The sequence below is a fragment of the Diaphorina citri genome, unplaced genomic scaffold (genome assembly GCF_000475195.1).
Source record: "Diaphorina citri unplaced genomic scaffold, Diaci psyllid genome assembly version 1.1 scaffold266, whole genome shotgun sequence".
In the NCBI taxonomy this organism is placed as follows: domain Eukaryota; kingdom Metazoa; phylum Arthropoda; class Insecta; order Hemiptera; family Psyllidae; genus Diaphorina; species Diaphorina citri.
Window position 1 is genome coordinate 120338 of NW_007377703.1, and position 24135 is coordinate 144472.

Here is a 24135-nt window from a genome sequence, read left to right on the forward strand (position 1 = left end):
TAAATTGTTTCACTCATGATGATGGACAAACCAGATTTTTCCAAGAGGTTTGACAGAGGGAATTGTAACTACTAGGGTCTCGTTATCCTGTAATCGGAGAGACGTTAAGGAAGGCAGGATAGGATAAAGCCAGCCGTTTCGGGACAACGCAGAAAATGAGGTGTTTTGCGTAAATTGTTTCACTCACACAAAACCAGTCATAAGTATTTCTAATTTAAAAAGTCATAAGACTCATAAGTATTCTAATTTAAAGTCAGAGAGCACATTACTAAAATTAAAAAAAGATGGAAAAAGGGACGAAAATTCTCCGAGGAAAAAGTTTATAAATTTGAAAATTTATGCGAAAAATGTGTTTAGTACGATGTCAGAGAGAAGCTCACGCAAAATAGAAAGTAAAAAAGGGTTCTTTTTTTAAATAATGAAATCGATTTAGCAGAAAGCAAAGCAATTTGAAATGAAAAGTGGAAAGGAAATTAGGAAGAAGGAAGGAAAAGATAGGGTTTGCTCATTGTTGGGCGTAAAATGGGACACGCTTGGTTAAAATTAGAGACAGTTTTTGAAAGAATGATGGAAAAACTGAATGGAAGCCAGCCTTGGTCGAATAGATCAGTTGCGCTTACTTGGGTGATGTTTCAAAGTCATAGAGGAGGAAAAATGAGGACCAACGGAATTTTTCTTTTTCTTCTACGACTTCCAGATACCGAGATATATCGATTTAAAAAATACCGGTAAATCGTGATGTTTGACGTCACGGCATACGCTCCTGTAGGCAATGACGTCATAATTCATTACTCACGCCTCGTTTGTTTGTGCGCAAGCGTTTCTGCGCAGTTTGACGTGAAATCTGACGGCACAACTCTTTGAACTTTTTCATTAGAACGGCAAATAAAAATTGAATTTTCGACCTTTTAAAGATACTTTTTCGGAGTTTCGACCTCAGATTTGGATTTTTCACTACTTTTTACATAGGAATTGACCATTTATTAATAATTTTTACCCATTTGCAACTCCTCCATTGGAGAGTAGCGCACTCTGTCTTTTAATCACTAGGTCGCGAGTTCGATTCCCGGAGTGCAGTTTGTCCTAAACAGATAAGAGATAAGGTTCGTTCTATCTATAAAATGAAATTGGGATAATGGCTCAGGGACGGAGAATAAGAGGTAAGATTCGTTCTCGGAACAGTTGGCTTTCTCCTATCCTGTCTTTCTTCTCTCTGCGAATTCGGGACTATAAGACCTTAGCATTTACCTAGAGTTCCTCTATCAAACCTCTTTAAAAAAAAAAATTGAGGAAAGCAAAGGAATTTGAAAGAGAGAGAGGGTGAGGAAGAGAGAGAGAGAGAGATCAAGGGAGAGAGATATATAGAGAGAGAAAGAGGGAGAGAGAGAGAACTATACGTTTAATGATGGAAGAAAAGAGTTTTACATTACCAGTAGGAGGAGGAAAAGTCTCAAGAGGTCTGAATAAAGAGGGGAAATATCTTTTATCTTAAACGAAGGGGAAGATCTTTTATCAACGAGCTCCGCAGAGGGCTGAGATCACTATGAAATGTTAAATTCTCGAGAAAATAAAGTAGCAGCAAAGGTAGGAGTAAGTTTAAACAGCAAAACCTTGGAGGCACTATTCTGATGCTTGAAAAGACAATGCTTTTGTTACAAGGAACCGTACATGCTAGACAAACTACTCCCTTTGTTTGTCAAAGGAAAAGATCAGGAGAGTCTAAAGCAAAATAAACACGGAGGATTCAAAGGAAAATCCAGAGGAAAAGGGACACAGACAGAGGATGTAATAAACTTTCTTGCCTATACTCTTTTTATTTTGTTTTTAATTTTTTAATACAAAAGACAAAAGAGGAAAAGACTTCGCAGTGTTTTTGAATTCAAGTAACCCAATATAACCTACAAGTTGTCACTGGGCTCATACTTTTCTTCTCCCTTTTGAAAGGATATTTTTAAACAAAAGAAAATTTTAATCTCGAGTGGAAAGTGGAAAGTCCTAAATGAAATTCTCGAGTGTAGATGTCTTCAACAATAGACACAATGTTTTCAATTGGATGAGTCTTAATGTCATTAGGGACTGCAATTTGAAACTTACTTTACTACCTTGTTTAAACGCTTCACACCGGTAATAAAGTTACTGTCCTGACAAAAGGTCTCCGTTCCTGTGTACTTCGGAGTTTCAGTGCAGAAAGCCCTGGTCACACAACAAGTGACCCAAACAATTCCTGAAATGTGACGCCGGGGACTTGGCAACATGTATTTCTCCATATGATGGAAAAGTGTCACTTTGCAACATATGTGGTATGGAGCCATTAGATGCACGTCCTCTATCTTACGACTCTTTGGGGAGAGTCTTTGCATATTTTTATGTAGGTGCACTTCAAGGGGTAGATTTGTTTTCAAGGGGTAGACCAACCTCAGTGGCCTAGTGGTTAGCGCGGTGGACTTCGGATTTGGAGGTTGGTGGTTCGAATCCAAGTCAAGACATAAAATTTAGCGTGGTGCATTAAGCAAGGAACGACATTTGTGACAATTAAAATTCCTTTTTTTTACCGTCAAAAGTCCGGTCATATGTAGGTATGTTCTGAGACCTTTCTATCCTGATATCCCATTCCATTCCATTCTCTTCTAATGGAACTTGTGCCAGTGTAGTTTAGCTATATCTTTCCAACATTTTGCAAGGCCCTTAGACACTTGTAATGACACTTGCCCCCTTAATAGTACCTATGTATTATTGCTAACTGTGCTTTCCCAGATTTTTCAAACTCTTTATCCAATTAAACTGGCACCTAATAACATTTAAAATAAAATTAAATTTAAACTAGCACCTAATAACATTTAAAATAAAATTAAAATAAAACTAGCACCTAATAAAAGTTAAAGTTCCATTAGAGCACATCAGGTACAAGTTCAAAATGGTGACTGCAAAGCATAAAACGGGGGGCAAACAAGGGGGCAATAATAATTAAGACTCTGCCTGAAAAGGAAAACGGGCAGTCAGCAAGTCAGCAGTTACACGAGTCTTTGTCTGATTCACCTTTGCCTGCAGTAATATTCAGTAATTAAAAAGAGGGGAAATATCTTTTATCTTAAACGAAGGGGCAGATCTTTTATCCACGAGCTCCGCAGAGGGCTGAGATCACTATGAAATGTTAAATTCTCGAGAAAATAAAGTAGCAGCAAACTCAGCAAAGGTAGGAGTATGTTTAGATAGCAAAACCTTGGAGGCACTATTCTGATGCTTGAAACGACAATGCTTTTGTTACAAGGAACCGTAGACATGCTAGACAAACTGTTCCCTTTGTTTGTCAAAGGAAAAGATCGGGAGAGTCTAAAGCAAAATAAACACGGAGGATTCAAAGGGAAATCCAGAGGAAAAGGGAAAAAGGGACACAGACAGAGGATGTAATAAACTTTCTTGCCTATACTCTTTTTATTTTGTTTTTAATTTTTGATTACAAAAGACAAAGCCAGCCTAGTTAGCTTAGTTGGTAGTGCGTCTGCCTTGTAAGCGCTGGGCCGCGGGTTCGATTCCCGCCCGGGGCGGATTTTATCAAGGGTTCTTTTTTTAATAATGAAATCGATTTAGCAGAAAGCAAAGCAGTTTGAAATGAAAAGTGGAAAGGAAATTAGGAAGAAGGAAGGAAAAGATAGGGTTTGCTCATTGTTGGGCGTGAAATGGGACACGCTTGGTTAAAAATAGAGATAGTTTTTGAAAGAATGGAAAAACTGAGAAGTCAGCCTTGGTCGAATTGGAGGGTAGCGTACTCTAATCACTAGATTGCGAGTTCGATTCCCGGAGTGCAGTTAGTTCTAAACAGATAAGGTTCGTTCTATCTATAAAATGAAATTGGGATAATGGCTCAGTGAGGGAGAAGAAGAGGTAAGATTCGTTCTCGGACCGGCTGGCTTTCTCCTATCCTGTCTTTCTTCTCTCTTCGAATTCGGGACTATAAGACCTTAGCATTTACCTAGAGTTCCCTCTATCAAACCTCTTTAAAAAAAAATGAGGAAAGCAAAGGAACTTGAAAGAGAGAGAGGGTGAGGAAGAGAGAGAGAGAGAGAGATCAAGGGAGAGAGATATTATAGAGAGAGAAAGAGGGCGAGAGAGAGAGAACTATACGTTTAATGATGGAAGAAAAGAGTTTTACATTACCAGTAGGAGGAGGAAAAGTCTCAAGAGGTCTGAATAGCCACACCCACACCCCTCACCTTACCCACACCCTTGACCCACCACATCCACACCCTTGACCTACCATAACCCCACCCCAGCCACCTGTATACGGACTTGAGTAATAAGAATTCTTCAGGAATATTGAAAATAATTATATTGCTTTCTCGGATAGATGAGAGAGAAAGAGAGGGGGAGAGAGGAAGAGAGAGAGAGAGAGAGAGAAGGAGAGAGAGAGAGAAGAGAGAAAGAGGGAAAGAAAGTTAAAAAAATACCTCAAAATTAACCCTTAAAGTGACTGCCTACTGATTACTGACCTCGCTATTTAAACACTCCCTCAACAAAAAGTGGTTAAAATAACAAATGTCAAAAGGACCATTCCATCACCATATATACCTGACTTAGCTTCAGGTGTTTTGAACTTTGGAAATGCTGGAAAAACAATTGATTAAAGCTGGATTAAAGCCCAGAGCTTAAATTGATCCGGATTATTGTAGGTACCTACACTTGCTTAAGTTTAATGCTATCGAATTGAGGTAATTTAAGTACTCCTGGTTTAGTACAAAGTACCTGATTCAGCTCTTCAGTCAGCCCTAGGGTGATTGCTTTTAAGCTGACATTTGGTTTTGGCTCAAATTTTGCGAGTGGACGCCCTTCGCGCTCAACTTTTGCTACTTCTTCAGAAATGGAAATTTTAAGTTGGTCAAGGATAAGTCAAAAAGTAGTCATACAGGCACTCGACAGGTTAAGATGGGAAGAAAAATTCCTTTCTATCCTATATTTAATAATGAACTTCATTCCACTTGTTCTCTTCTTCATCTCCTCTTCCTCCTCTTCTCCTCCTTCTTTTTCTTCTTCTTCATCCTCTTACTCCCCATCTTCGTCATCTTGTTCCTCTTCTCCTTCCTTCTCCTCTTCATCCTCTTTCTTATTATCCTTCTTCCTCTTCCTCCTTCTTCTTCTTCCTCCTCCTCCTCTTCTCCTCCTTCTTTTTCTTCTTCTTGATCCTCTTACTCCTCATCTTCGTCATCTTGTTCCTCTTCTCCTTCCTTCTCCTCTTCATCCTCTTTCTTATTATCCTTCTTCCTCCTCCTCCTCCTCCTTGTCTTCTTCTTCTTCTTCTTCTTCCTCCTCCTCCTTGTCTTCTTCCTCCTGCTTCTCCTTCTTCTTCTTCTTGTTCTTCTCCTTCCTTCTCCTCCTCTTCCTCTTCCTTCTTCTTCTTTGAGTTCTTCTGACTTGTGGAACTTTTTTTTAATGCAAAAGAACGTTAACTTTTTTCAAGAGATAGCTTGGAAGAGGGAGGGAAGAGAGGGAGGGAGGGAGAATTGCTCCAGACTTATTAAAAAATTACAATTCACATCACTCTATATCGAATCCTTCGATTTGAGGCTCTGCCTTTACAATTATTTTTAGTTCTAAGTGAAAGGGTCTTAAGTCTTAATTTCATTGACTTGAGTATTTTGTATGCGGAACTTTCGAATTCCTTATTTTGTATTTTTAGTTCTATGTCAAAGGGTCTTGGCGTTTTATTCACTAATTTTGTGTGTGGGACGTTCCTTATTTTAACTCAATATTTTGCTTGTGGACGAACTTGACTAGCGTTTCCTAATTGGCTGCCTAATTGGGCTCTTTTGTTCAATTGCCTTCTAATTTATGGCCAACTTTGACAATGTGGCCGACTTTTATCGAATTGCGGGGGCAAAGAGAGCTGTTGTCTCCCACTCGTCAAATTGGGGTCAACAACGAGCTATCGGCCAGCTTTTGTATTGGCTTTTTGATTTTCCTTTAAGCTTTTTTTTTTCAATATTATTATGACTATCTGTACGTATAGGTACTTTCTGTTTAATAGTGGCTAACTCGCCAGCGGGGTTCCGGATTTTGGTGGTCAATGAGTTTTGGGAACTAATAAAGGAGTTTAATTTTTGCACTGGACCACACTACACAGAAGTTTTTCTCTTGCGATCTTAAACCCACGAAACACTTTCACCATTGAATCTAGACATCACTCCTTTGCAGAAATGTCCTGAAAAATTTAGGTACCTATACCTACCTACTGATTTACATCAACAACATTGAATTAGGTACCTAGGTAATACCCTTGAGGTAGAAACACACTACTATCACTTTACGTAAGATCACGTGACGTGTTGGTAGTGTGTTTCTACCTTTAAGTTATAGGTAGGTACTCCTCATAGGCATCCAGTCATAATTCTCAGCAGTGTAATCAAGCATCTTCACATCTCCGCTAACTGGTTTTAACCATCTTCCATTTTCCATCAACATTTTCGTGGTTGGAAAAATGTTAACATCGATGAGAATTCCCGTTCTAACGATAAAAGTTCTCTTTGGATCCAAAGTTCCTCAAACTTGTACGTCCGACCATCAAACGAAAAGTGCTCAAGTTAACCACAGCTCTGTTATTCAAGAAGGGTAAATACTTAGATACTAGCTATACATATATAGCTGTAGAATCATTGAGAAAAATGGGATACCTATGTATATGCGAGATGTGACGGTGTTCCAAATGTTCCAATACATCCAATTTGATCCAATTCATACGAGAGTTTTTTGGCTTTGTTATTTCCATGAATTTTGCCTACTTTTTTGGCCATCTTTCACAATGTTTCATAGCTCAATTCTTTCACATACCTTGCGTTCATTCCATTTGAAGCACTCACACCCTACTCAGATTATGGACCACTGCCCTTGTAGGTTATTAACTTGAAGAGAAGGGCAATGAGATGTTGTACAGAGTGTGAAAGGAGAGAGAGGAGGAGAAGAAGGAAGGAGAGAAAGAAGGAGATGATGAAAGGAGAGAGAGAGGGTAATGAGAGGTTGCGAAGAAAGATAATGAGAGGTTACACAAAGTGTGAAAGGGCGACAGGAAGAGGAAAAAAAAGGTTAAAATTGGGTGAAAAGGAAAGTAACAAAGTAGTAAAAGGTCTCAACACGACGAAGGAAAAAAAGAAAAGAACAAAAAAGAAGACAAGGAAAAGAATGGGGAGAGTGGGAAGCAAAAAAATAAAGCCTAGCAAATTTTGGGGCGTTCAAGGAAGGGCTACGAATTTTCCAGGCTTTCCAGCACTTTCTCGAAAGCGAGAAATGGCGTGTTCCTTGCGGTACGCCGTTGAACATTTACTTTCAATTTGCTTAAGAGATGAAAAACAATAAAGACAAAAGAGAAAGTGGGAAGAAAAGGGGGGGAAAGGGGGGAAGGGAGAAGAGGGGGAGAGAAAGAAGGATAATGAAGAAAAACATCTTTCAAATGAAAAACGAATTTTCTCATTTCGAATGAGAAATGGTTTTTTCTTTTTTCATTCTTCTCTTCCTATCGGTTCATTGCTCTTGAGGTAGCGAGATAAAACGCTTCAAAAAAGTATAGGTAGATAAATACCTATAGGTGGTATGAGGGCGCTTTCAAAACAAAACTCTTAAATATTAATTATTAATCTATTACTTCTTTGTTTTATTGATTTAAATTATAATTATGTACCGAATTTCTTTTCAATAAGGATCAATCATTCTATTAACATATCGATGTAGGTAATAGGTAGGTATTTAGTGCAAGTAATCCCTAGTCTTGAACATTACCTAAATAGGTGCACCTAAACATTAGCCGCCAAATGACAGGTCCGAAATTCCGAAGTCTACTGTAAGCGTATTAGTAATTAGTAGGTACCTACCTACAACGTCCACTTCTAGAAAAAAAAAATAAACAAAACCTATATACGGAACAAGGAAACATAAAAGTGTGTGTCTAATTTCCAATCATAGTCGACCGGCCGTCGATCGACGAGGTAAAACTATGTTATCGACGCAGTGTGGACGGTTCAGTCGACATCGATTGAAGGCCGGTCGACTATGTCGTGTGGACACACCTTAAAACATACAACAAGGATCCCTCCAAAGAAAAAACACCGCGCAGAAAGCCCTGGTCACACAACAAGTGACCCAAACAATTCCTGAAATGTGACCCTAGGGACTTGACAACATGTATTTCTCCATATGATGGAAAAGTGTCACTTTGCAACATATGTGGTATGGAGCCATTAGATGCACGTCCTCTATCTTACGACTCTTTGGGGAGAGAGGAAATCCAGTTGAGGTATCTGGATGCAAAGTCTTTGCATATTTTATGTAGGTGCACTTCAAGGGGTACATTTGTTTTCAAGGGGTAGACCAACCTCAGTGGTGTAGTGGTTAGCGCGGTGGACTTCGGATTTGGAGGTTGGTGGTTCGAGTCCAAGTCAAGTCATAATATTTAGCGTGGTGCATTAAGCAAGGAACGACATTTGTGACAGTTAAAATTCCTTTTTTTTTACCGTCAAAAATCCGGTCATATGTATAGGTATGTTCTGAGACCTTTCTATCCTGATATCCTATTCCATTCCATTCTCTTCTAATAGAACTTGTGCCAATGTAATTTACATAGATATCTTTCCAACATTTTGCAAGGCCCTTAGACACTTGTAATGACACTTGCCCCCTTAATAGTATGCAGTATTGCTAACTGTGCTTTCCCAGATTTTTCAAACTCTTTTTCCAATTAAACTGGCACCTAATAACATTTAAAATGAAATTAAAATAAAACTAGCACCTAATAAAAGTTAAAGTTCCATTAGAGCACATCAGGTACAAGTTCAAAATGGTGACTGCAAAGCATAAAACGGGGGGCAAACAAGGGGGCAATAATAATTAAGACTCTGCCTGAAAAGGAAAACGGGCAGTCAGCAAGTCAGCAGTTACACGAGTCTTTGTCTGATTCACCTTTGCCTGCAGTAATATTCAGTAATTAAAAAAAGAGGGGAAATATCTTTTATCTTAAACGAAGGGGCAGATCTTTTATCCACGAGCTCCGCAGAGGGCTGAGATCACTATGAAATGTTAAATTCTCGAGAAAATAAAGTAGCAGCAAACTCAGCAAAGGTAGGAGTATGTTTAGATAGCAAAACCTTGGAGGCACTATTCTGATGCTTGAAACGACAATGCTTTTGTTACAAGGAACCGTAGACATGCTAGACAAACTGTTCCCTTTGTTTGTCAAAGGAAAAGATCGGGAGAGTCTAAAGCAAAATAAACACGGAGGATTCAAAGGAAAATCCAGAGGAAAAGGGACACAGACAGAGGATGTAATAAACTTTCTTGCCTATACTCTTTTTATTTTGTTTTTAATTTTTTAATACAAAAGACAAAAGAGGAAAAGACTTCGCAGTGTTTTTGAATTCAAGTAACCCAATATAACCTACAAGTTGTCACTGGGCTCATACTTTTCTTCTCCCTTTTGAAAGGATATTTTTAAACAAAAGAAAATTTTAATCTCGAGTGGAAAGTGGAAAGTCCTAAATGAAATTCTCGAGTGTAGATGTCTTCAACAATAGACACAATGTTTTCAATTGGATGAGTCTTAATGTCATTAGGGACTGCAATTTGAAACTTACTTTACTACCTTGTTTAAACGCTTCACACCGGTAATAAAGTTACTGTCCTGACAAAAGGTCTCCGTTCCTGTGTACTTCGGAGTTTCAATATTTTGCATGAAGAAAGACTTTTCCAGAGAGCAAGCCCGTTTTTTTAAGCTCTGAAGGCTCAAGCTTTGACCGCAAATTTTGTGTCTCACACTCTTGGCAAATTTTGTTTCTCTTACATTTTTGCAAAATTATTAGGTGACTGTTTCGCTGGAATTATCTAACCAAAAATGACTAATCCATCTAAAATGTTTTTAAGTAAAGTTATGCCTACAAATACCAAGATCTTTGGAATACCACCCTTTTAGGTATAATTTTCAAGCGATAAATCATTGTCCACTGCCTAATCTTTTCCTCTGGCGAGCCCTAGCTGAAGGATTTCTTTGGTGTATTAATCCTCTCTCGGGTTGGGGAAATTTTTCTCCTGTCCGTTAGGGGTCACTTTCAATTTGGACACTAATCTAAAGGGGAAAAAAAAGGAAAGGTATCAATAAGAACACGCTATCTTGGACCTAAAGAATTGAAAGTTTTTGAGCGAATAAATCATTGTTTCTCTTTTCCCTACTTCTCTCTTCACAAACATAATCCAGATTTATTTCTTTTCAAAGTTGAAACAACTTATCTCCGACAGTGTTGTCAAAAGCCCTTCCAAAGTCAACACACAGATAAATGATAGGTTTCGGCTTGGTGTATCCTTCTTCCTTTTACTTTTCCCCATTTCTCTTCCTTTTACAAACAAAAACTTCTCCTTTTATGCTCCTGAGCCGTGGCCTTCTCCGTTTTTTTCAATTGCCAAATATTTTGATAAATTCCAAGCTTTTCTAAACATCTTTTGGGTCTTATCTCATCATTAATTCAACATAGCTGCTGGTACGTTAACTTTTTTCGTCTTCTAATTGTATTAGGACGTTGTATTTTGTGAATGCCAAAGCCCTCAAACATGGTGGACACGAAAATAATGAAACATGCGATAAATTCCATTCACGTTACCTAACTATCTAATGTTAGGTACTATATCATTATCGTTTTTATTTGTGTTACATCAACTTTAGTTTTAAATTACTATTGACTCCACTACTGTCGGCAAGCTATCAACAAACACTTTCCTTTTACTTTTCCCATTTCTCTTCCTTTTACAAACAAAAACTTCTCCTTTTATGCTCCTGAGCTGTGGCCTTCTCCGTTTTTTTTTTTCAATTGCCAAATATTTTGATAAATTCCAAGCTTTTCAAAACATCTTTTGGGCCTTATCTCATCATTAATTCAACATAGCTACTGGTACGTTAACTTTTTTTTTTCGTCTTCTAATTGTATTACGTTGTATTTCGTGAATGCCAAAGCCCTCAAACACGGTGGACACGAAAATAATGAAACATGCGATAAATTCCATTCACATTACCTAGCTATCTAATGTTACTATCATTATCGTTTTTATTTGTGTTACATCAACTTTAGTTTTAAATTACTATTGACTCCACTATACTGTCGGCAAGCTATCAACAAACACTTCCAGTAAACGGCAAGAGGGAGACACCCCTCAATATCACCTCATACCACCATTTGTTAGAAAGTGTAAGCATGCCCCAGCATGCCACGTCTTTTAACACGCAGCTCTTCAGATGGTAAGTTTTCAAAAAATTTAAACTGCCACAGTGGTTGTCAATCTCTTCCATCAAAGTCGAAACTTGGAACTTTGGTGGGGGTTCCGCAGGGGTTGGTGCGTGGGCCATTCCTTTGAATATTCATTGGGGTTTCTGTGTTCTGTCCAGTGGTTGGGTATAGGTATAGCATATGATTGGGTCAATAAATTTAATTGGCCATTTGTCATTTCTCCTTTTCAGTTGAAACATCTTCAATTTTTTAACAGTTACATGCTATAAACTTTGAAAACAGTTAGGTACATCAAATCAAAGGAAATGTAGGTACCTAAGATCCTTTGTCATTGAGAACATATGATTGGGTCAATAAATTTAATTGGCCATTTGTCATTTCTCCTTTTCAGTTGAAACATCTTCAATTTTTTAACAGTTACATGCTATAAACTTTGAAAACAGTTAGGTACATCAAATCAAAGGAAATGTAGGTACCTAAGATCCTTTGTCATTGAGAAAAATGGGATACCTATGTATATGCGAGATGTGACGTGTTCCAATACCTACATCCAATTTGATCCAATTCATACGAGAGTTTGTTGGCTTTAATATTTCCATGAATTTTGCCTACTTTTTTGGCCATCTTTCACAATTCTTTCACATACCTTGCGTTCATTCCATTTGAAGCACTCACTCCACTCACACCCTACTCAGATTACGGACCACTGCCCTTGTAGGTTATTAACTTGAAGAGAAGGGCAATGAGATGTTGTATAGAGTGTGAAAGGAAAGAGAGGAGGAGAAGAAGGAAGGAGAGAAAGAAGGAGATGATGAAAGGAGAGAAAGGGTAATGAGAGGTTGCGAAGAAAGGTAATGAGAGGTTACACAAAGTGTGAAAGGGCAACAGGAAGGAAAAAAAGGTTAAAATTGGGTGAATAGGAAAGTAACAAAGTAGTAAGAGGTCTCAACACGACGAAGGAAAAAAAGAAAAGAACAAAAAAGAAGACAAGGAAAAGAATGGGGAGAGTGGGAAGCAAAAAAATAAAGAGGTTTGGGAAAGATGATAGTCACTTTGGAAGATGGCGGAAAGGGGAGGGACATGTTGGAAGGATGAGGGCACTTGATGAACATTTTGTACAGCTATCTCATATATCTAACACATCAACATCACTCCGCAGTATACACAGGGGTCTATTATGTCTATTGAAAAGTCTCCAAGAGTCTTCAGAAGCAAATGAGAGGTGAATAATGTTCCCAAAGGAGAGAGCAAGGGAGAGGGACCTAAATGAGTGTCATTTATCATCGACACAAAGATGCTGAAAACTGTTTTCGCCCGTTGAATGCTTGACTTGTAATGTACAAAGCTGATTATAAGAGGAATGAGAGGAGGAAAGGAAATGGACGGAACAGGGGAGAAGGGTAAGCAGGAGTTAAGAACGGAAGGGAGGTAGATAAAGGAACTCGGGACGGAGGGAGAAGAGGAAATTACTGAGGTTGGGTCATCGAGAAGGGAACAGGGAACTGATTAAAGTATTAAAGGAAAGTAGAAGAGGTCACTATTAGGAGAATAGGGAGATAAGGAGAAAATGGTGGGCATTTATTGAAGATCAGGAAGGTGAAAAGGAGAGGAAGATGGGGAGAAAGAATGTATTGAGGTTGGGCATAGAGCAATAGAGGGAAATGGTTACCAAGGGAAGTATTAGGAAAACAGGAGAGAGGTCAAAAATAGAGAGCTAAGTTGGACAATAATGGGAGGTTGAGGAGGAACAAATTGTGGCTTTATGGCGAGCAATATGAAGATGAATGAGAATTAGAATCAGGCCACTCTGAGGTTTAGGTGTAGGAGCAACAGCCCCAAAAGATGGGTTCAGCTTTGCTGATTATGTTGATGCTGCTGCCTCAAGCAAAGTCCTCTCGCTTGCCATCAGCATTTCTTTCGGTTGTATGATTCAATTGTGAATGCCGTGAATATCATTTATCATTTGAACAATAGCTGATTATGTTGATGCTGCTGCCTCAACTTGCAAAGTCCTCTCGCTTGCCATCAGCATTTCTTTCGGTTGTATGATTCAATTGTGAATGCCGTGAATATCATTTATCATTTGAACAATGACATTGAGTTCATCACTGTTATTATTTACGAGGTGTACACTCAGCTGTGAATAAGATGAGAACGTAATCGAGGTTTGAATGGTTTGCGAAAACCATTAGCAAAAAAATGGGGACACCAAAGGAAATAAAGAACCCAGAAGCACGCGATCGTAAAGAGTTCGAAGCGATTATCTACGCATTCAATAAAATTGGAGACACGAAAAACGACTCCCTAAGGAGAGTGTTAAATAATTCACTATTTCACCTACTAGCTGAGGCTATCAAATTTAAAAAATCAATAGCAAAGCCACATTAGATAAAATAGATTGTCACACGTCATGTTAATTTCTAGGACACAATAATTATGTAGATGACAATATCCAGGCAGAGTTGACTTTGCCCCAGAACAACTCAGTCTGTAAGCCTGTAACAGAATAACATAGAGGTAGCTACGATAAAATAAGTACCTACCTATTGCCTATTGGGTACAAAGGTTATACCGAGCCTGAGAAATTGTAAAAGAAAAACCCTTAATCCCATAAATGAACTTTATCAACGAACACAGCAAAATAAGCTGCTCAACTTGGAACAGAATTACATAAAGGAATAGAAAGAGTAAAGAGGGTCAAAGGAGAAACCAATAACGAAAGTGCATTCATGTCGTCAGGGCACGAATGCCTTTTCCCTGCCTTGAGAACATAGGCATCAGGTAGATATTATTTTTAGAATATAGAAAGCATAGAATAGAACACAAATAGAAATCATTATCAAAAACACAGCATAAACCAGGGATGGCCATAACGTGGATCTTGTGGGGCTCTCTAACCATGGTTCATACTAAACTTGCTGATTTCCCCCTGAAAATCAGAATTTCCATGAGACTGAATTCTGAAGATTGTATACAGTGTACACCGAAATTTTCAAAAAATTCGCCTGTGGCGTCGCTCGCCCCGAACCGGCTTTACGGGATTGCGGCTCCCGAAGGTAAGGTTAGTGGCCACCCTTGTCATATACTATAGTATAACATCTCTTGCACAAAATAATCAAACACAACATGCAACACCAGTCATAACATCTTTTGCACAAAACAATCAAATACCACTTGTAAAGAGAGTGTTAAATAATTCACTACTTCACCTACTAGCTGAGGCTATTAAATTAAAAAATCAATAGCAAAGCCACATTAGATAAAATAGATTGTCACACGTCATGTTAATTTCCTGGACACAATAATTATGTAGATGACAATATCTAGGCAGAGTTGACTTAGCCCCAGAACAACTTCAGCCTGTAACAGTATAACATAGAGCCATAGAGGTAGCTACGATAAAATAAGTACCTACCTATTAGGTACAAAGGTTATACTGAGCCTGAGAAATTGTAAAAGAAAAACCCTTAATCCCATAAATGAACTTTATCAACGAACACAGCAAATAAGCTGCTCAACTTGGAACAGAATTACATAAAGGAATAGAGAGAGTAAAGAGGGTCAAAGGAGAAACCAATAACGAAAGTGCATTCATGTCGTCAGGGCACGAATGCCTTTTCCCTGCCTTGAGAACCCAGGCATCAGGTAGATATTATTTTTAGAATATAGAAAGCATAGAATAGAACACAAATAGAAATCATTATCAAAAACATGGCATAAACCAGGGATGGCCATAACGTGGATCTTGTGTGGCTCTCTAACCATGGTTCATACTAAACTTGCTGATTTCCCCCTGAAAATCAGAATTTCCATGAGACTGAATTCTGAAGATTGTACAGTGTACACTGAAATTTTCAAAAATTCGCCTGTGGCGTGGCTCGCCCCGAACCGGCTTTACGGGATTGCGGCTCCCGAAGGTAAGGTTAGTGGCCACTCTTGTCATATACTATAGTAACTATACACTTTAATTGGCAGAAATAAAAACTTTTATCAAAAATGCAGCATAAACTATAGTAGAAATACGAGTCATTATCAAAAACATAGAATAAACTATAGTAGAAATAAGGGTTATTATCAAAAACATAGCTTAAACTATAGTCGAAATAAGAATCATTATCAAAAGCCTTACCTTTATCACGAACATTACAGAACGGTTTCGTTTGTACACGTGCGGGGCCCGTTCACCAACGAATACCTCGAGCTGCCTCCGCCGTTTCGGCGGCCCACTTGAACCGCGCCCCGGATGAACAGCTCCTTGAACGTCTCGCGGAATTGCCGCGACATGCCGCAGTAGATGGCGAAGTTGATGGGGTAGCTGACGATGATGAAGAAGTTGGTGAAGAGGACGAGCACGTTGGCGGCATCGTAGTCCAGGATCTCCGTCACGCTAGAGGATATCACATGAAGAATCTGGAAACAGAAAGAAGAGATTGGAAGGGTTAGAGAAAGAACTAAAAAAGGAATAGATAAAATCTAGAAAAATAAGTTACAGGGAATCTCGAAAATAATGTGAAACACAGAGAAGATATTGGGAGGGTTAGAGAAGATGGAACAGATAATCTAGAGAAATGAGTTAGAAGATATGACATGAAGAATTTGGAACACAAATGAACCAGAGAAAATATTTAGAAAGATCAAAGGAAAGAGAAAAGAAATGGAGGAGAGAAAAGTTTAGATGAAAAAGGAATCTAGAAAAGAATCTGAAACATAGAGAAGAGATTGGAAGAGTTAGAGGAAGAAGAAATACACAATTTAGAGAAATTTCCTATAGGGAATCTAGAGAATAATTTGAAACGCAGAGAAGGTATTATAGAAGATTTAGAAGGGTTAGAGATAGATCAGAGAATGTAGGAAAGAACCCCGAACACAGCGGAAAATATTGGATTAGAAGAAGAAAGAAGGACACAAAAAAAAAAAAAATGTGGAATAATATCAAGACCTGAATCAGATAGTCAAAGAGATAATGGCAGAAATAAATTAGTGCAAGGAGCAAACGGAAATACTGCAAGGGCTCAAAGAAGACCAACAAATGGAACAAAGAAAATAATTAGAAAGTTCAAAAGAAAGACTAAAGAAATGGAGGAAAGAAAAGGCATTGTAAAAGTGGATCAAAATTTAGATGGAAGGTCAAGTATAATAACAAAACAAATAACAATAAAGTAAAATAACAATCAAAGGCATTTTCTGAAGAACAAAATTGAACTCAAAGAAGACATTACATTTGCAAACTTGGCACAGACAATACATTGGAAGGTCCATGCGTCCATGGTTATATGAGAAGTAGGTAAATCCACAATGCGATGGACCACAGAAAAACCAACGCAAGATATATGAAGTTGGGTTAAGAGAAATAGCAACCAAAATAATAGAAGATGAAACAGTTAGGATAGAACAGGATAAGGAGAAACGTCTTTCTTTTTAGCAGATAATGAAAGGAAAAACAAAAAGAAATTGGAACAACAGAACAGCTCACAAGGATAATAAACAACAGAAGACGGGCACTTCTGCATCGGAAAATCCTTGAAAGTCCTCTAAACTCCATTATTCATCTTAGCTTTGCAAAACGAGTCATTAAACGAAGCGCAAGACTAAAGCCTAATCTAAATAAAGAACTTTCGGCAACGCAAAAATGGAATCGTTCGGCGAGGAGAGACGGGAAGGAGTCGAAATTCCATTATTTACTTTGATGAAAAAAGTTGTTCATGATGTAATATTTAAGCAAAAATCTGATTAAATTGTAATAACATGAAAGTTATGTTTAAAGGTCTGAGGAGTGTAACATGAAAGTCTAATTTTTTTATCTCTTCACTTTCTGCTGTCTCCCCAAGGACCCCGGGGCCCCGCGCGTTAAATTAACATAATTTCGTTCTTTTCTTCCTAAAATTTGATTATTTTCTCGAGAGAATGGGAGAGAAAAAAAAAATCTGCTTTCTAGACATTGCTGAATATTTGGAGTTGCTTTATTGACATACTCTACTTGTTCTTTGTTTATCCAGTTGCTCGTTAGTTCAAATCCTTTTATTCTCAGGGGAATAATTTTATACCGCAGTTTACTAGTTGCAGTCGTCGTGATGTTCATAAAGATATCAGGTAAAACAAAGTAAAATGAGGACGAATTTTCGACCAAGATGGGGTATACTTATTACGACTAATGCTCTCCCTTCAAAGGCAAGATCCTAAAGATACACCAAACTAAAACGAGTCGAGATAAACCCTGCACCTCTCTTTGTACGATCAATCAATCGAAAGCTTAACAAAGAGACTAAAGATCACGTATAGCCGTCTGAAGTCAATACACAATTTAATGCAGCCATATGGCGACTTCCAAGACTCGGACTTTGTCAAAAGCTTAAACCCCCCTCACTTTCTTGTCTCCTAATAATCTTCCATTGGTCAGACCGACAAAACTTTTCATCATAAAACGTGACTTTTGTCCACGTGGAGGGGGTTGAGTAGAAGGAGGGGAGGTAGAGAAATGAAGAAGCAAGGGAGGGGAAAATTTCCACAGTCAGGGAGTGATATTAGGAATGTAGAAGAGAGGTGAATGATTAGAGGAATGAGAGGAGGAAAGGAAATGGACGGAACAGGGGAGAAGGGTAGCAGGAGTTAAGAACGGAAGGGAGGTAGATAATGAGGAACTCGGGACGGAGGGAGGAGAGGAAATTACTGAGGTTGGGTCATCGAGAAGGGAACAGGGAACTGATTAAAGTATTAAAGGAAAGTAGAAGAGAGGTCAATATTAGGAGAATAGGGAGATAAGGAGAAAATGGTGGGCATTTATTGGAGGAGGAGGAACATCAGGAAGGTGAAAAGGAGAGGAAGATGGGGAGAAAGAAAGTACTGAGGTTGGGCATAGAGCAATAGAGGGAAATGGTTACCTAGGGAAGTATTAGGAAAATAAGGAGAGAGGTCAAAGATAGAGAGCTAAGTTGGACAATAATGGGAGGTTGAGGAGGGACCAATTGTGGCTTTATGGTGAGCAATATGAAGATGAATGAGAATTAGAATCAGGCCACTCTGAGGTTTAGGTGTAGGAGCAACAGCCCCAAAAGATGGGTTCAGCTTCTACGAATCTAGGAGGAGTATAAGGTTAGGATAGGAGGGCTTAGTGGGAAATTAAGGAATTTGCAGGCAAGCTTGACGTTTCATTCCCTATCAATAACGGTCAAACTTTCTTGACTTGGCGGGGCGGAGCGCTACCGCGCTCCTTAATTTGGTTTAAGGTAGAACTTATCTAGTAAAATCAATAGCTCATCCTTAACAGGAATTTAGGTAAAGAGGGCCGCTACAGGGTTTCAAAGGGCTTAAATCGGGCCATACAAACGTTCTTTATGTACTGAATATTTTTGGCAAATTTCATCAAAATTGAACGAACCGTTCGTGAGTTATGATGAAACAAACAGAACAAATCAAAGCTAAAATCTTCGAAAAGCTAAGTCTTCATTCAAAAAAATTCCTTTATAATTCAGGTACTTAAAAGATGGCACCAATTTATTCCCAGAAAGTGTGGGTTTTGCTTCTGTTTTTAATTTCTCACAAAGAAGGAGCCACGACAAAAGTCGTTTAACTTGAACAGTTATAATGGTGTCATTAGCAGAAGACTAATTAAAAAGTTTTCCGTGAGCTTCTTTTGACACAAATCGATCCTGGTCTGTCCCAAAGTCCTGAACAAATGACACATTTAACTAGTCGAAGTGTAGGAACCTACTTGGAGCAGGAGGTTATTTATCACTAGGTGACTAATATTATTTCATTTACCGTTTTAATTATTCAAGACAAATGTACCAATGTGTTGAGGGAGTTTTGACATCTCCACTAATGATAAAACTCAACAAACGATGTGAGGTTTAGTCAACGATTTCGAATTGAAACCCTACTTGTAGCAGGAGGTTATTCATCACTAGGTGACTAATATTATTTTATTTACCGTTTTAATCATTCAAGACAAATGGACCAATGTGTTGAGGGAGTTTTGACATCTCCACTAATGATAAAACTCAACAAACGATGTGAGGTTTAGTCAACGATTTCGAATTGAAACTTTCCAAAATTCCAAGTTTCTTTTCTAAGGACTAAAGAGGGTAAGGACAAATGTAAGTTTTTTTTTTTGCCTAAAATTTTTTGGAACCTGGATTATGAAGGTAAGAATATTAAATTTTTAGCCTCTGGCCCAAAACACAGATTCTAATTATCATTATTATCTAGTTATGTACCTACCTAGAGTACCTAGTTATTTATATTTAAGTCTTAATACTCTTAATACTTTTGATTATCTTGAGAAACAATGTATTACTTCTTTATTTTAGCTAGATTAACTTTATTTGCCAATGGCGATTTAATAATTTTTTGATTTAGCCGCCTCTCTCTCTTTCTCCCTCCCATTCTCATTCATCTATATAATATCTCATTTTACCTATAGGTAACCCAAAGAAGTGGCTTACTACTTTTTGTTCCTCAAATAACGGTACGCAAGGACTGAAAAGGGTCAAAAAGACAAACCGCCCCCAACGAGAATGAGATTACTGTTCAACTTTGTCGTGAAAATGAAACAAGATTAGCCCCTTGAGTGTCAAAAGTTTTGTTCTCAAAATAGAGGCATTCCATCATATAATCTACGTACGAAACGTTCCTATGACAGAAGCTGTTATCTTTTGTTACGAATGATGAGATTGTAAATTGAAAACACACCTCTTTCCGGGGCTTCGAAAACAAAGGGACAAAACGTTCTTCATGTACTGAATATTTTTGGCAAATTTCATCAAAATTGTACGAACCGTTCGTGAGTTATGATTATGATGAAACAAACAGAACAAATCAAAGCTAAAATCTTCGAAAAGCTAAGTCTTCATTCAAAAAAAATCTGGTGTGAACATCACACGACTTTCCTTATCCTATTGAATGATGCTTATTTGAGTGTTCTTTTACCCTAACTTTTACAATATCTCTAACCTTTTTTTCGCTATAGCTGAAAACCGCCAAAAAAACGGTCGAAATCTGTCCAAAAGCGGTCAAAATACCGCCAAGCGCAGCACCCATCTCAACCAAACGTTTTGTGCAAGCCTATGGTTAAGTGATGTCGATGAACTTTAGTTGTATTATTTCCCTTTAAAATTTCTCCTCTTCTGAAGTTCATTTCTTCTCTTTTGATCCTGTATCCTGTACTAAACCATGTGAAATCAAAGGTAGCGCGCAAATCGGAATCGGCATTTTATGTATAACATGTCCAAAACATTACGTTTCTCTGATGCGTAGGACGTACTCGATATAAGCAAAACCGAAATTTACCTAAAAATTATACGTAGCGTACAGAATAAATTAATAGGGTAGCCTAAACTCGCTGAAAAGGACTGCCAGAATTATTTGGCACCTCATCCCCAGACCAGTCATTTGTGGTTACGCCATTCTACCTACATTTTATTTTGTGAAAATTCTATACAATCTGAAGAGAAAACATTCTCTATTTCTCTAATGGTAAATGTTGTTGATTAAATGTTTTTCTCTTGCATTGAAAATAATAACAAAAGTAAAGGATAGGTGTACTTAGGTCCGGATATTCGATAAATCAAAAGGTATTATTTGGAGTTTTTTGGCAACTTGTATTGCTGGAAATTAATCCGTGTTTTACATTTAGTTAGAGAGGTAGGGGAGTGACCACTGTTGTAAGGTATCAGGAATAGTGAAGGTATTTCACAAACCTCTAAAATATTGACTCCCACGAAATTCATTACAAACCTCTAAATACTCTAAAAGTCTAAACTCTAAAATATTGACTCCCACGAAAATGTATCTCTCTAAATAAATTGTGGTAGTCGTTAAGAGACCATAATGTGTCGATCCCTATCTGTCTGATGAAATTATTAAAAGCTCTGGGGGTGAAACTAAACGATTTGGTGTACCTACCTATAGTTTTTTTTTCAAAGTATAAATTTTTACATCCCAATTACGCATCTTAGGCCATTTACGGGATGGGAGAAAGGTTTATTGGGATTTAATTAATAAAAAATATATAAATAATAAATTGTAGTACCTATAGTTTGTTGGTTCTGCAACAACTCTTAACCGGAGAGTCCGACTTAGATGAAATTTTGTACAACCAACTACATATATGTATGTATGCAAATCATTGCAAACCTTCACCGCAGATATGAAATTTTGTACAACCAGCTACATACATATATGTATGTATGCAAATCATTGCAAACCTTCACCGCAGAAAGACGCGAAATGCAAAGTACTGTAAGATTCGTAGCTTAACCCTATTAATTTACATTTACTTTGTTTTTTACCAACTATTAATTTACATTTACCTTTTTTTCTAGTTAAGCAAGGTCTTCTTACTGAATTGTTAGTTGTATGTATTATCTTTAACCCATCAAATATACGAGACCTTGTTTAGACTGCTGGGGTAAAGGGACTTTTCAGTCTTATTCGGGCAGGATAAACAAGGTATATTCTAACCCAACTTTTAGGGCTGTTTACCCCTAAAGCCTCAAAGTGAGCTTTTTGTGTACGATACGTAGTAGTGCAAAGCACAGTTGAACAGTATAAGCCCACTCAGAGGCTGAAGTGTAGAGGGAAAACGGTCCTAAAGGATGGGTTGAACTTCTACGAATCTACAGTTTTGATGAAATTTTGCACAACCGTGACAGCAACTTCTGCAGTTGTATCTGCAGTTGTAGAACGTGACAAAGAGGTCTGCAGAATGTTGCCGGTTTTGCACAGATAACTTCGTTCACTACTGTTCCACTAGTCTCAAGCTCTCAAGACTTGACTTTGGCGAAACGAACGACATTTTAGCTGCCGGTTGTAAACAGCAGCTTGCACTGGGGGCGCTTCGCAAAGATTTTTAATTTTTCATGGAAAATGATTCCGCCCACATTCCCCGACAAAATGCAAAATATCCCAACGTTTGACATTAAAATGTGAAGTGGGTCATGAGCAGTCTAAGAATACGTGATGTGACTATCACACGACTTTCTAAACTGAACGGAAGTTGTCTGTTGTACCAAAAGAGCACACAATACTCCTACATGGGGCGAAATACAGGAATAACTTGATGCAAATACATGGCTTATACCAGGGTATTATATTTCCACAAGAGCTCAGTTGCTGCCGTTGTGAAGCAGCAGCGGTTGTTTACAAAGGTTGTTGTTTTGCAGCAGTAGTGGCGAGTGATACTTCGGTGAAGCTCGAGGTAACCAGGGGGGCTAGGAAAAAAAAGGGTTAGGATCAAGTACATAGGGTCCCTATAACTATGGCTACAGTCACATGGTACTTACAGTAACTACAGCTAGGGGTATCTCTACCAGAAGGAAGACCGTGACCACGACTATCAACATGAGGGTTGTGCAGTTCGAGTCCCGGAGCCGCTTGCATTCGCTCTTCTTGTTCTCCTTGAACAGTTTGTCTCGCTTGTGCTGCGCCTCGCGGAGGGCCCGGAAGAGAAGGACGTTGAGGACCACGAGGAAGGGACAAAGTCAAAGGGGGGTTTTATGTCTCGGAAAATTTGCGAAAACCCAATTTGTAAACATTGAATTTCTATCCTCTCTCCCTCCTTTCCACCTGCGAACCCTTCAGTTCTATCCCAGTTTTGCTCTCGTAAGATAGATTATTTTGTTTCTAGGTAGGTATAAAAGGAGCTTTTGAGAGGGCGAAGATTTTGGTTTGTCTGAAAGTCCGTTTGTTCCAGAATAACTCTCGAGCGCTTTGTCGGATTTTGATGAAAATTGGCAAACATGAAGAAAATTTGTATTCTAGGAAAACTCTCGAATGAACGGTTTGTCCAATTCTGAGAAATTCGACAAATATCTCTAGGGCTGTACCTACTACCTATCCGTCTTGTGTCTAACACAGAAAGGACTTTCTACACTCACTGGATTTTGAACCTTAATATCCAAGGTACTTACTGCTGCTTCAAAATGTTAATGGTGTCCAGGATCTCACGTACCACAGAAAAAAAATTGTTTCCCATATATTTTCTGGGGAAATTTCGAGGGACACCATCTTCATCCCAGAAAAGTAAGCGAAAGAGTAGGATATTAAGGACAGAAAAGTTTCGGGGACGGAGTCAGAGCATAATTTTGTCAAAAATGTTCCGAAAGCACGTAGGTCGATAAATTATTAACATAAGTAAATTTCCATGCAAATTCCATTTGGGATGAGTCTTTTTGAACGTGGCTGGAACTGCAGGGGAGATTTCAAACAGGGGGTGATTTTTCCTCCCCTTTTTTCCATTTCAAAAGCAGCACTTGCCAAAAAAGGAGGTTTCGGACCACGAGGGAGATACAAGGGCCCGTGTGCACGAAGAGAACCCGGAACGTGTAGTAGGCGGTGAAGTAGAAGTCGACCGACAGCCAGGTTACCCAGGCCGCGTGCTCCGGCTGTGAACAGATGACGAAAAGGGTTAATTATGTGGTGAGTTCAAAATCGGCCGTGGGCACAAAAGGGTTAATCTTTATTTTGATTTTCTTGAACCTTAATACCATCATAATCATATCTCACCCAGCAAAAAGAATACCTAGGTAGGTATACGAGACGATTATTAATTATTTATTTAAACTCGTATAAACGGTTATTTATTTAAATTTGTTTTTTAAACCTACATACATCACATAGCAAAAGAAGTACACCAAAGCAGGGTTATAAGGATATTTTTAACTTTCTATTTTTATTTTCAAAAGACTGTACCACCTAGGTATCTCATGTCATGTGACAAAAATGTGACGAGAAAGTAATAGATCAGTAAGATCAGTTGCGCTTACTTAGGTGATGTTTCAAAGTCATAGAGCAGGAAAAATGAGGACCAACGGAATTTTTCTTTTTTGAGAGAGAGAAAGAGAGAGAGAGAAAGAGAGAGAGAGAGAGAGAGAGAGAGAGAGAGAGAGAGAGA

At 38.3% G+C, this 24135-nt stretch overlaps 1 protein-coding gene across 3 annotated transcripts in view; it reads right to left on the bottom strand.

Moving 5' to 3' along the window:
* Positions 1-24135, bottom strand: part of LOC103506849 (sex peptide receptor) — a 162277-nt gene that overhangs the window by 95593 nt on the left and 42549 nt on the right. For 2 of the 3 annotated variants that reach the window (XR_003390820.1, XM_026821820.1), the window contains exons 4-5: positions 22526-22702; positions 15376-15656 (exon numbers count right to left, since the gene is read on the bottom strand). Coding sequence is in view for 2 of the 3 variants with exons in the window: in XM_026821820.1 (XP_026677621.1) it covers positions 15390-15656; positions 22526-22702 (444 nt within the window). In the remaining variant the exon portion in view is untranslated. Of the gene's footprint in view, positions 1-15375; positions 15657-22525; positions 22706-24135 lie in introns of all 3 variants that reach the window. The other variant, XM_026821821.1, reaches the window with a different exon arrangement.